General features: G+C 37.7%; 1 protein-coding gene across 1 annotated transcript; it reads left to right on the plus strand.

The window, feature by feature from the left end:
- Window positions 1-637: 637 nt before the first annotated feature.
- Window positions 638-12,623, plus strand: LOC134796166 (mutS protein homolog 4-like). Its single transcript, XM_063768143.1, has 19 exons — window positions 638-813; window positions 2,250-2,407; window positions 3,378-3,443; window positions 4,055-4,203; window positions 4,480-4,670; window positions 5,287-5,408; window positions 5,801-6,027; window positions 6,398-6,592; window positions 6,872-7,010; window positions 8,466-8,656; window positions 8,730-8,833; window positions 8,936-9,038; window positions 9,141-9,257; window positions 9,596-9,697; window positions 10,588-10,701; window positions 10,879-10,949; window positions 11,030-11,167; window positions 11,244-11,460; window positions 11,688-12,623. Exons 1-19 carry the CDS (start codon window positions 773-775, stop codon window positions 12,582-12,584), a joined length of 3,342 nt encoding a protein of 1,113 aa, XP_063624213.1. The 5' UTR covers window positions 638-772; the 3' UTR covers window positions 12,585-12,623.
- Window positions 12,624-14,018: the final 1,395 nt, after the last annotated feature.

Genomic DNA, 14,018 nt, shown 5'->3' on the forward strand with positions numbered 1-14,018 from the left:
CTAAAGCAGCCCAGCCATATTTTTATGGGGAGCAGCATTACAAGCTGCAAGGAATGATTTGACAAAATATTGAAGTACCTAATACCTATACCTAATTTTAGTTGTACGGTTGTACGCATTTACTGTAAAATTTATTCATACCAAAGTGTTCTAAAATTTTGTTATTTTGCACAGCGTTTGGAAAACCAAAATACAATTAAGTTATATGAACGTACCCCAACCGAAGTCCAATCTAAGGACGTAGATTTCAAAGCTCTAACTAGAGATATTTTGTTAAAATATGAAAAAAGACTACTTATTATATATATATATATATATTACTAAAAAATGTTGTAAATATGTAGTAACAGAAATATATTTTTTAATTCCAAAGTATTTCGAAAATAGGCTACTTCAAACACTTAATTTGGACATTTTTGACACAAAGAGCGCCAAATGAAAAAGTTTTGAAATTAAAAAGTAAACTTCTGCCATGTATGTAAAATGAATGTGGTCCGGGAAACAAATATTCTAATTTCTAACAGAAAATCGTCAAAACCAAAAAATGAGCTCGTGCGAAAAGAATTTTCTCGAGGTCTGATTTTATTTTTGAATATTTTAAATTATTCATGTAGGTACAGTTTTGTAATTAATTTAGTTATACATTTCCATTTCAGGAATTCGGGGAAGTTCGTCATTATTACCTGTTAAAGCTTCAATTCAGAATAGTGCCCCTCGTTACCAATTTAATAGTAATAATGGGGACAGCACATCGAAATCGAAGAAATTTTCCATGGGACCTCCACTGGAACCTCCAAAAAGTTTAAAGCGCAAGTAAGACACAATGCCTAGATACTGCTTTTACACGCAATACGTAAGAATTAATAGTTAGGTACAGGTACTAGGTACCTATGTATACAATATTATGTTTCAAAATTGATGTGTTTCAGTAAATTATGAAAATATGTACAGGTTCAATATGGATCAAACTAAGGCTAATGATGTAATGATTAATGATAGAGGACCCAGAGCTACCGGTTTGACCACCATGTACATGCACATTTTATGTCATTTGTAAATCAGTTGGTAACTTATGTAACTTGATTATTTCATAAAGTATGAATGTAAGTGGAATATGTCCTTACAAAAAAAGTTCAGAAGACCAAATTCTGTAATTACATACCTACTTACTAACCAGATTTGACTGAAAACTGAGGGTCTCTCGAATATGCAAGAGATAGAGAGACAGATAATGATTTTCGATTTTTCGATGTTAGCGGTAGGCCCTCTGTTCTGATAGTTATCAAAGAATGGAGCTAAATTTCCATTTAAGGTTCTCTATCATTAGCATTCGTTTGGTCCATACTGAACGGGACACCCCGTATAATGATTCCTTTCTTTGGTCACCGATTTTGTTTTGTTTAAGAAGTTGTCCATAAATAGAACACTGGAATAAAAATGTCAATAAACCTACAATCGGAGCCGCACTCGCTATCTGCGAATGTACGCGTGTTACTTAGTTTACATCATCCCGATCATTCGTCTGCCTAGTGATGCAGCCGAGGTCAGAGAAAACAAACAATTCTGTTGCGTTAGGTTCAATTTCATCATTAATCTAATTAAAGGTTGTTTGTTTGGTAGTTTTATATGATGTGATTTTCTAATATTGTCAGAGAATGACAATAATTCTTGAATGAGAATTATTCTTGAAGTATCATACGAAAAACGTTAGGTATACGCATAGAGTTGAGATATTTAGGTTCTAGTACCTTTTACCCACGACCAACCCACGACTTCGTCTGCGTGGGATGATGATGATCGATAAAAATGATCCTAACGAGATAGAGCTCGGGCCTCAAACTATATCTCCATACCAAATGTCATCTAAATCGGTTCAGCGGTTTAAGCGTGAAGAGGTTACAGACATACAGCCAGCAAAAGAATTACTGACGCATTTATAATATTAGTAAGGATTGTAGGTCTATGGATACCTATAGAGTTGCGTATACAATTTCTGTCAAATATTAAATTTTTGGTAGGTACTAGCACAGAGCTGCATAGATTCCTTCAAGATTCCGTCACATCCCTCACGGATCACGGACGGTATCTGTGCAAATACATCCGTGGGTACAAGTTATTAGTGCCGCTGCAGACTGTATAGGGTCTGTAGGTAGGTAGGTAGGTACTTACTGCTTTTCTTTGTACCGTCAAGTTACCTTGATTTGCTATTTCTTCTTTTTCCCTAAAACATGGGTTTTCTTATCATACAGATTACTGCCTACTTCAAGTTCCACAAAACCGGAGTCGTCGTCCAGTGACAAAGCTAGAGTCAGAATACTCGCCAGCGATTCAGCGGCTGCCGACTCTGACTTCTGCACTCCCAGAAACAGACCCCAGGCTTTGAGATACATCAGCAGTAGCAGCAGAGGTGAAATATTATATCATTTATACCTACCTATCCCCACTATACATCGCCTAGCGTTCTACATAAGCTGGCCAGTCTTGGTCCCAACGACATGACTTCTGTACACCGAGAAACAGACCACAGGATTTGAGATACTATCTAATCTATCTATTTAGGTAGTAGCAGTAGAGGTGAAGTATCCTTTCAAACATATCGTCTCTACTCTATAGTTTGCCTAAAATTCTTCAAAACCAGAGTCCTGGTCCAGCGACAAAGCAACAGTCAGATACTTGCTAGTGATTCAACGACTGTTGACTCTTCTGCTCTCTGAGGAATAAGATCAGCACCGGCTTTAAGATATCGGCGGCAGTAGCAGCAGAAGAAAAACCTTGATCAGAACCTCTCTTTATTTACACCTACTATTACTTCCCGCATGTCTTGCAAAACCTGAGTCAGTTCTTTAATCAAAACAATTTGAGAAAGGTCTTTGAGAGGCGTGTCGAGTAGGTAACGTAATATCTGAGATATCTTCCATAAACTACCTAAATGTTGAACCTATCACATAAAGGTTGCTAAGTGATAACCCCGCGCGGAATATACCCGCTATGACAATGATTTTACAATCGATAAGTCAATATAGCTAAAGTGAGAATTAACTCCTCATAGTGACAACTAGGGAACAAATCAAAATGTAGTGGTGTAAATATTTTGATTTGTGTTTTGCACTCGTGCTACCTTAAAGAAGGATAGGTACTCGAGGTATCCTCATCCTTATTCGAGGTATCCTTGAATAAGGATACCTCGGCCACGGGAGGAGTTTGTCACTTTTTCTTGAATATCACGTAACTTTCTGGAGCAGAGGATTAGAAAAACTTTTAAGTTAGTACATATATGTAATATTCCTTTTCATCCATGGCCGGAACGCCGTACGGGCGACGTGTTGGTTATGGTGCGTTGGTGCGGTTGTTGGTGATGATGATTCTTTTAATTATAGGTGGATACAGCGGCACAAGATCAGCTCGATCATCCAGTACTGCAGTCGAAGCAAGCGTCATTTTAGGTAAACTATCATACCTAAATTCTAGAGTTATTTAAGAGTGGACTAATTAAACATTAACTTTTTGGTTTATAAACTTGACAGTCAATTTCGATAACGCTAAACACAATCCAATAAAAGATATTAGCTTTTTGCAGCTTGACCTAAAAGCCGATTATGGAAGTATATTTTCGGCTTTATCATTATTTGTTCTGACATTAGATTGACTGTGGAAGTCTGTGATGTAAGGAGAGTGTATATAGGGTGCACAAGTTGCACAACTGGTAAACGATGAAGCCCTAAAACCTAAAAGATCGGACCGCGTATTGGGAATTTGGGATATCTGATAGGCTGCCGCTGAATAGGTATTATTAGGGAAGAGAGACGATCTTTAAAATGCTCTTTGGGTGGCTCTGGGCTCGGCACACTTTTGAGAAAAAGATCCAGCCGCCAGCCGCAGTAAAATTGACTTTCCGTTTAAGGCGGCAAATGATGTTTTCAGTGGCCTAACAATACAAAGTGTTTTTTAGGGTTGCGGTTGTATACCTCCGAAGAGCCAAATGCAATTTGCCGGCCCCTGGGGTGGCTGAGCTCGTGTAGTTAGTTTATTCTTTATTAATAATTTTAAATTACAGCAATATCGGAAGGTAGAGGCATGGCGCGAGGTGAGATAGGGATGGCAGCGGTGGACTTGAGACACCCCAACTTGGTGCTGTGTCAGTTCAGCGACTCGCTCTTGTACACTCACACCATGACTAAGATTAACTACTTTAATCCAGTTGAAGTAAGTGGTGAAGTCTTTGTCGAACCCTGTAAATAATTCTCATTATTTTCAAAATTTAACTAAACGTTATGTAATGATAATATCCCGAACGTAAAAGACAATGGAGTCAAACTGAATTATTTATTCGATACCTGCGTGTTATTAATTAAATTACCATTCCACCATTTAAGTACACTATACCTTAAATTTATCAGTAGGTACCAGTTTCTGTTGCCGGCTTTAAAAATTGCCCTGGACACTACCTCAAGGCTATAAAGATACTTACCCTATCTACAGATAATAGTCCCCAACACATTCTGCGAGGGCGTGCAGCCCAACCAACTATACCAGCTGATACGGGACCAATACCCTGCGTTGAACTTGACTACGGTGCAGCGAAAACATTTCAATGCTGGTGCTGGTCGACAGCATATACAGACGTTGTGCGCGCCGCAGTACAGCGCTGTGTATCTTCAGGTTGTGCATAAGTGAGTATTGTTTTAAAGTATTTTCAAGATAGAAGCGTTCTATGGCCTCTCTATGGCCTTTGAATATTCGAGCGATAGAGAAGCAGTTAACGATTTTCGATTTTTTTTATGCTGTCGATAAACTTTTGGTACAATTGTGCTGTATCAACTGATACGGGACCAATAATTTAAGAAGAAGAAGAAGACATTTATTGTAAAAAACCTTCTACTCTACATGCAGCATAATTTATGTTGCATTATCTTTCGGTGTTCAGCGTTATGTATGATTGTGCATGCGTCACATGCGTGAGTTTGGTTTTTCTTAATCTCTACTAATTTATCAAGCAATCTAGACAATTCAGATTGTAGGCTTGCATGTGGCTTAAAAGTTTTTTTGCAATGATAACCCATTTATCTTCGATAAAAATGTACAATCTAGACCGGACCGGACCGGACCGGATGAGTCTGAAAATTGTATACTGGTTTTTGAATCTAACAATCACTATCATGCCACTGAATAGTTGAGCTAATATGGAGATTACTGTCATATACAAGAGATAAATACATAATAACGTCTATAATAATAGCATTTCGATCTATGTATTTGGACTCATTGAATATTTGTTCATCTTTTTAGGCACTACGCTTTAACAGCGGCGGCTGCTGTTCTTAAGTATGTGGAATACATCCAGTTCATAGTTTTCGCGAGGGAGTCACTGAAGATCGTCTATCATTCCTCTGAAAATACTATGATCATTGGTACGGCTGGCTCAAAATTAACTTTCCATGATACTACATATTAACAACATATTTACACGGCATTACAGACAAGCCAATACACCGAGAAATTAAACATTGCAAAATACACAGTATACAAACACATGAAATATATAGGGTGACATTAAACATAAATGGAGAGCCTATCATCCATCAACTCGCAGAACTTTAGAGATTCACGGCACACAGTCGCCCATAATACATAAATGCTACATCAAAGATACCTGCTATGCCAATTCATTCATCTATCTATCATCTGATCTTTAAAGACAAGCGTCTTTAAAGATAATTAATCAATCACTGTTTTATTTTGCCTTCCTTTTGAGATACAATTTGTCCTCCAGGAAAACCCTTAATTTATATTTCTTCATTAGATGTCGGAACAGCAACCCAACTAGAGCTAGTCCAGCCATTAGTGTCCTCTGCTGGCGTAACTTGCTGTCTCTTAGGAGTATTAGGACCAACATACACCGTCGGTGGGATCAGGGCTTTAAGAGCCGCTATACTGCAACCCTCGTGCAATAAGGAAATGATTGAGAATAGACTAGACTCTGTCCAGGATTTGATGGATAATGAAGCGGGGTTAATGATCGGATTACAGGTAATAAAATAACATCGTTAGACGTATATGATATCAATCTTTGGACAATGGCTTCCTCGAAGGATCTAAGTACCTACATCAAATAATCATTAATGCAAAAATGATTTAAATGCCCCTCAGTTGTGGAAATGGAATAGCCCCTCGGGCCCGAGCAGTTTTGAAACTACAGCAATACAAGGATATACTTAGGTGAAATTCTGATGTCAACTACATATTTTCCACAGCTGAGGGGAACGGGATTTTGTTCAAGTGGGATTACCTCAACAACAATTTCCGAAAAAACACTCTTCCAAAGTTTTCGTAAACAACATTTGATACACAAATAATTCTTATCTTATTTTTATGACTCACTGAACATACGATGTTTTAGGACGTGGTCAAGAAATTATCGGACATTGATAGGATATTGTTATTATGCGTTGAGCAGCAAAATCAAAACATGGACAAAATGGGGGAGGCGCAGCTGAACCAAACTTTGCTACTGAAGACTACAATGGAAATGGTACCAAAGCTGGTTGAAGCTCTCCAGCCTGCGAATAGTGGAAGGCTTAACAAAATGAAATTGGTAACTTGAAAAACAATTTCTAGCTGGTGCCCGTGACTTCCGCGTAGAATGATAAAATCCGTGACAAAACTATTCTTGTCCTTTCCCGAGACTCAAAGTATGTCCATACCAAATTTCATAATAAATTGATTTAAGCGTGAAGTGGTACCTACTCGTACCAGACAGACATATATAGACAGAGTTACTCTCGTAGTTATAATATGACCAAGGGAAAACCTGAGGGGAATCACATGATGGGAGTTACGAGATCTTGTTTTTCAATATTCACTTTATCACCAGGATTTTGAAAACCCACACTACAATGAAATAGCAGAAAGAATCAAGACTGTAATCCAAGACGATGCGCATTTAGAAAAAGGCGCTATGGGTAGTCTGCAACGCTGCTTTGCTGTGAAGCCAGACATCAATGGACTTTTAGGTAAATCCCCAGTAATTTTAACTATGATCTTTACTTTGACCTCTAGACAAAGTGCTCTACCTCAAGTTCATTCTTATCTGCTTTGACAGATAATAAAAGTGTGAGTACATGGGTAGTCTGCAACGCTGCTTTGCTGTGAAGCCAGACATCAATGGACTTTTAGGTAAATCCCCAGTAATTTTAACTATGATCTTTACTTTGACCTCTAGACAAAGTGCTCTACCTCAAGTTCATTCTTATCTGCTTTGACAGATAATAAAAGTGTGAGTACCTACCAATGACGTTAATTGATTTTTTAGGGTTTCGTAGTCACCTAGAAACCCTTACAGTTCCGCCATGTCTGTCTGTCTGTCTGTCCGAGGCTTTGCTCCGTGATCGTTGGTGCTAGAAAGCTGCAATTTGGCATGGATACATAAATCATGCATTGCGATAGAACGGTAAAATAAAAACTAACAACTACATTTTTTGGAGAACTCCCATACAAATTATTTTTCACCTCAGCAGCTCGAACAAGGGTACTTTGCTTCTTAAAAACAGTGAGCAAAATGCGATTTTGCTCACTGAGTCATTTTGTCTCACTTAGTGAGCAAAATCGCATTTTGCTCACTAAGTGTGTCTCACTCAGTGAGCAAAATCGCATTTTGCTCACTGAGTGAGACAAAATGACATTCAAGTGACCTTTATAGTCAAATGTCATTTCAACAAGTTCGATATGTGGGTTCTATTATCTCTGTCCCTCTAGGTATGTTCTCACTGCTTAGAGTGAAAAATTTTGTGTACTACACGAGATCAAAGTTATTTACATCTCGTGCGCTTTTGAATCCCTTACTACGCTCAAGATTCTAAATTAGATTCACTCGCTACGCTCGTGAATCTATTATAGAATCTTTCGCTTGCACGGGACTCAAAATAAGCACTCGAAGAAATATCAAACTTTGATCTCTTGTTGTACAAATAACTATTTATTTTATTTCTTTTTTGCTTTGTCTCAATAGTGTGGGATATCGTTGGATAGGAATAGGGGTCTTCTAATACCATTAAGAAAAAAAAAATGTGCCCGGGGGGGCACATGTTAGAAGTTAGAGGGGCGGGTTCTAACTTTTAAACTATGGTTTCAAAAAATATGAAAAAAATTGTGTAACAAAAGCTTAATAAACACTTTCAATGAAAACTATAGCGAATATGATCGGTCCAGTCGTTTTTGAGTTATAACAAAAAATCTCCTATTTTTTTATAAAAAGACGTACAAAGCGCTGCAAACATGCCCTTATGCTTGTAATGTACATGATACTAACTAATAGCCCCCGTTCAGCCTATTTTAACAGAATTATAATTACGAAACCTTACACTGAGCATGGCCCAACATGCTCTTGGCCGATTATTTGTTTATACTCTCAAATGTGAACTTTAAACAAATAAAGACATTTTGCACATTGATTTAGAATTATATTCTAGACGTGGCCCGAAGAACGTACTCGGAACTTATAGACGACATACAGAAGATAGTAGAGCAGTTGGGAGAATCATACGACTTGTCGTTAAGGCTAAATCAGAACATGATGAAGGGATTCCACATAGTGTTGACAATCGCTCCCAAAAACAGAAGGATTTTCAACGTGGAAGATTTACCTCCAATCTTTATTCAGGTAGGTATCATTCTTTTTTTAAATAGAAAATTGAAATCGTAAAGTTATAGACTAAATTTTTCGAATTTTGCAGGTCCAAAACAATGGTAGTAGGATCTCTATGACTACAGAAGAGTTGGTGGTTCTTGATCAGCAGGCTAAAGAGTCTCTAAATGAAATACAGAAAATGAGCAACATGTAACATGTCTTTTTATATCGTATTAGTATACCTATACTAACATATGGTCACAATCATCTACTTGCAAACGATGTTTTAGATGTGCCTTTCTTATGTTCTAGTGTGATTGGGAGCCTACTAAAAGACCTCCGACCATTTATGGCTAGTCTTTATACTCTGTGCGAAAATGTCGCAGAGTTGGATATTCTTCTGGCCATGGCTCAAGTATGACATCTCACTTAACTTTTATAGCTTTACTTGTAATTCTTAACTGACTTTTTCTGTAAAGCCAGGCCTTCACTGTTTTCTTACACTACTGTTTTTCAGGCAAGCACAGTGGGGTCATACATTCGGCCGGATTTCAGTGATTACCTGGACATTCGGAATAGCATACATCCACTTCTGGACTACAATACGCAAACCATGCCCGTGCCTAATGATATCGTAAGAATACCTTGAAAATCTAGTCTCATATAATCTGGTCTAGTCATTTAAGACAGCGGTCGGCAACCAGCGGCTCGTGAGCCTCCCTGGCTTGTTTGTATGTAATATTGACAAATGACAATGTCTGATAAAGTCATAAATATTAACAAAGTGCGGCCCGCGTCCACTTCGTTAACTGCTATGTGGCCCTTGGCTGCTAAAAGGTTGCCGACCGCTGATTTAAGACACAAGCTGATATCTATTAATTATGAGCATACATCTGTTTACAGGTAATTTCGATTCTATGCCTATATGTGTTGTATTGTTCATTATATTTAAAATCGCTTCTAATATTTCAGTATGCCAGTCCTGAACAGAATTTCACTATAATCACTGGTCCGAATATGGGCGGCAAAAGCATTTACATAAAACAGATTGCTGTGTTACAAATTATGGCGCAGGTTCGTTTTTTTATACGTATTTACTAAGTTGTTTATAAACATAATTTAGTTTATTGCTAAAGGATTGCTAAAGTTAGCCTCTGCAACTAACAGAAGCACAATGTAAAGGACTCTATCCATCCCTCTGCCACTATAGACTAGACATAAAAATTCAAAATCGCTCTCCTTCTTGATTCGACTGGCAAATCATATTACTTTTTGGCAACCGGGTTTTTTAACATAATTAGACCCCGCTAAATCCGATTTTGCCGGTTGCTTGATCGAATTCTTGACCGGAAGTGAGATATTTGATATTAAAGGTCCCTTTTTTTAGTTTTTCGTAAATAACTCTTAAACGGTGGCTCATAGCCAAAAATGTTCTACTAGACAAGTAATCTGCATAAAATTGCCTACAAGAAAGATTCCGTACAATTTTTCGCTAGGAACAATATTTAAAGAGATATTAACGCGGGAAAGTTAATTATAATCACTTCTAAGGTTCCTTGTTTTTATTTTTTCGTTAATAACTCGTAAACGGTGGCCAATATAAAAAAAATTGTTAAAAGTTAATAATCTACCCAAATTTTTGTACAAAAAAGATTCAATACACTTTTTCGCAGGGACCAATGTTTAAAAAGATAATAAAGAGGGAAAGTTAATTATAATAAATTCTAAGGTTCCTTGTTTTTATTTTTTCGTTAATAATTTGTAAAGTATGACTCATAGCAAAAAAAAATCTTAAACATAAATAATAAACATAAAATTTCCTACAAGAAACAGGTAGAACACTTTTCGCTAGAGTACCTACTGGTAGAACATATACACGAAAAACAATATTTCTCAATAATTTTGTTTTTTTTTTTATATTGTAGGTATGGATTATGATATGACACAGATTTGCATTGTTTCAGCTGGGTTGCTTCTTGCCAGCAACTAACGCAGTACTCAGAATCTGTGACCGTGTCTTCTCACGAATGGGCTTCAACGATAGTGTTGAAATGAATGCTTCTACTTATGTCGTTGAGGTAATAAATAAAATACACTTGTGGGATTTCATTTTCTTCTGAATCGGGGCATAGTTTAATGCTAAATGCAACATAAGCAAGTTCAAGAATATTTTCGCTCAGTTGCTCTCGGTAGAAACGAAAAATTATGTTAGGTAACTTGGGTATTTACTAATGTTACCAGTTATCGAATTTCAGATGAAGGAATCGCAACATATTTTGAAAGGTTTGACGACATCAAGTTTGGTGATAATTGACGAACTTTGTAGGTCAGATATTTTTATATAAAATATAAATAAATCAAATACAAATCAATTGAGAATGAAATTGCAAATAACGTTTTTTTCAGGGCAACATCAACTGAGGAGGGAGCAAGTATAGCTTGGGCTATATGTGAAGAATTACTTGCAAGTGATGCCTTTACTTTCTTTACAACACATTTCATGTATCTGACGAGGCTACAGGATCTATACTTCAATGTGGTCAAGTAAGTGGACAAAAAAGTACCTAATGAAATATCTTACATGGAAAAGAAATGTGTAAATGGACTATTAATTTTTTAGCCTTCACACTGAAGTAAAAGAAGAAATGATGAGTTCGCCAACGCAGACAACTGGCTCGCAGATGACCGAGAAACGTTTGATCTACGAACATAAAATAAATCCTGGTGTCACTACCATAGAAAATTATGGTTTGTCTCTGGCAGCAAAAACAAACTTGCCTGAAGGTACCGTGAAATTGGCTTGGGAGCTTGCAGAACTTATCAATGCAAGCAGAAAGGTATGTGCAACGAGTACCTGGCAAACCCACTTTGTCAGTAGAAAAAGGCGAGGTATTCAAATTTTATATATTATGGGAAGACAACCCTTAAAGTCATGCCTTAATTTTTTAAATTTTGCGCTTTTTGCTACTGACGGAATTGGTTTGCCAAACTATAATATAATATATACCATGTACTAAAAGTAATCTCTAGGTATAACTACCTAAGTAAATATTTTTAATTTCAGCCTCAAGACACAAATGCTGAAGCCAAAAGTGACGACAGATTGTTATACGAATTCAATGCTGAATTAAGAAAACAATCTAGGCGTCACCCTAATAATGATAATATCATCAATGACCTAAAGAATAAGTTCAAAGAAGACAACCCTCTTTTAATAGAAAGGCTAAAAGCAGACAGACTTAGTAGAGAAAATAATAATGATTCTAGTGCTAACAGATCATCGATACCTACAAGACAACAATCATCGAACGAAGCTATGCTCAGTAAGAATTCGTATTCATCCAACAATGCGGTAATTCCAATACCAAATCATTTTATATCTAACCGATTTCGTCAAAATGCTTTGTCACACGCTGTTGAGAATGACAAAGAAGATAACGTAGAAAATGAAAATACTATGGTGCAAGATAATAATATTGGAAATGAAGCTGGTATCACATCTTCAACCGGACTCTTAAATACCATGATTAACCATGACAACATAAATCCAATACCTGACCTGTCAGCTGAGGATTTTGAAGACGAAGTATTGGCTGCAGAAAGTGAAATGAATGATCATTTAGATATCCCAAGACATACAAATGTAATTGTTAACTATGATGATTCAAATTTCATGGATGATACGATTCATGGTGATAATGATAACACAGACGAATTGTGTAATACGGGAAAATCTGATGATTCTGTGATTAGTCATTCAGTTCTTGCCGATGCGGCAACTCAAGTAATAGAATGTTCCAACACTTTTCAAGAGCAATCGACCAGTGAAACGAGTGAAATGTCAACAGATGATGAATTAATGACTGAGACTGTGAATGAAATTAATATGGAATTAGATAATGGAATTATTAGTTTAGATAACTTGGTGCTTACTCCACCACCAGAATTCAGAGATGATTAGTGGTGAGACAAGTATGTAAATAAACGATTACCTTTGTAATTTTACTTTTGATTTTGACCCTTAAATTAAATTTTAGTTATCGATCCAAGCATAGCAGTGCACTGTTACAACAATAAATAGCTCACGATCGTCGCCCTTTCTGCAGCACGGCCTTTGGCCTCGCACGAATGCACCTGCAGGAAAGCTCCAGGTCTTTAACACTATGGCCTCGGTCTTTATCGGCCTTCGGACTTGCTTACACTGGACCAATAGTTCAATTTCAAGCTCTGCTCTCTTGCAGCTTGGCCTTCGGCCTCGCATAGAAGCTCGCTGTAATCGGCGCTCCGGGCATTAGGCCGTCAGCCAAGTTCACACTTGGCGTTCGATTCTAAGCTGTATGCTTGCTTACCTGCAGCTCAGCCTCTGGCCTCGCATGGGAAGGCGTCGGAATCAGGTCTTCGGTGTTAGGTGGAGCTCGGCCTTGGGCCTCACTTTTTGACATAAATCGGTTTGTTGGGTCGATATTGATTAATGACGGGGCTTGATTTTCCTCACTTCGGCACTTTGAAATGTCGACCAGACGTTTCCCTGATACAGTCAATCCGCTACTTTTTACTTAGCACTAAAGATAAGGGCCTCGCAAAGATCTTCCGGCTAGGGCCTCGCCAAGATTCAGACCGCCTCTGATGCCGCGCGATACCGTTTATACTATATAAAACTTTTTTCGTACCTTTATTCAATAAATTTTGCTTGAAATCGAAAAATGCACTTATTTTATAACTTTCTTACAGCAAAAACATGTTTTTTCGGTAAAATTTTGGGTTAAATTCTTTTTTCATTAATCAAAGGTGTTTCAAGGCCACGCCGCCGATTCGCCGCCGCCGCCGACCAATTTTGACCGGCGCGCCGCCGCCGGCTAAATGCCTATCGGCGCTCATATCTAGTCCCTAACGATTTACTCACCAGGAGTGATGATAATGCTTGGTTAAATAAAACTTAGAATCGAACCGACTCATTTTTCTTAATGCCTATACTGGAGAGCACCATTTAATCTACCGGTGTCATTATCCCCAGAAGATTCTTAAAAGCGCAATTTAGGAATTTCACTATGTTATTCTATAGCCTCATCTAGCAAAGCAGAAAGTGTCTAGCCATGGTCGAATAAAACATGGTCTTCTATTCCCAGAGTGACACAGGCCTACGTCACAATAACATGGCCGCTATATATAGCGCTATCGCATATTATCATATAGCGCTGTCGCATGATGATGTAGGCTTGTGTCAGTTAGGTGACCTAGAAAAGACGGGAATAGAGTACCAGGCGGAGTATATTATTAAACCATGGCTACTCTAGCTAAAGGATCCCTAGAACCTTAGAGGATATAACCAACGGAGACGCCATGTCTAAAATTTTCGGTACAAAATAGTCTGCCGTTTTTTGCGGGCGAGGGGCAC

The sequence above is a fragment of the Cydia splendana genome, chromosome 13 (genome assembly GCF_910591565.1).
Source record: "Cydia splendana chromosome 13, ilCydSple1.2, whole genome shotgun sequence".
NCBI classification, from domain to species: domain Eukaryota; kingdom Metazoa; phylum Arthropoda; class Insecta; order Lepidoptera; family Tortricidae; genus Cydia; species Cydia splendana.

Coding starts and splice junctions, on each gene's coding strand:
- LOC134796166 (XM_063768143.1), top strand. CDS start 773: ATGGGACCTCCACTGGAACCTCCAAAAAGTTTAAAGCGCAA. Junction 3,444..4,054: donor CGAAGCAAGCGTCATTTTAG/GTAAACTATCAT, acceptor TTTAAATTACAG/CAATATCGGAAGGTAGAGGC. Junction 9,698..10,587: donor TGTTACAAATTATGGCGCAG/GTTCGTTTTTTT, acceptor GCATTGTTTCAG/CTGGGTTGCTTCTTGCCAGC.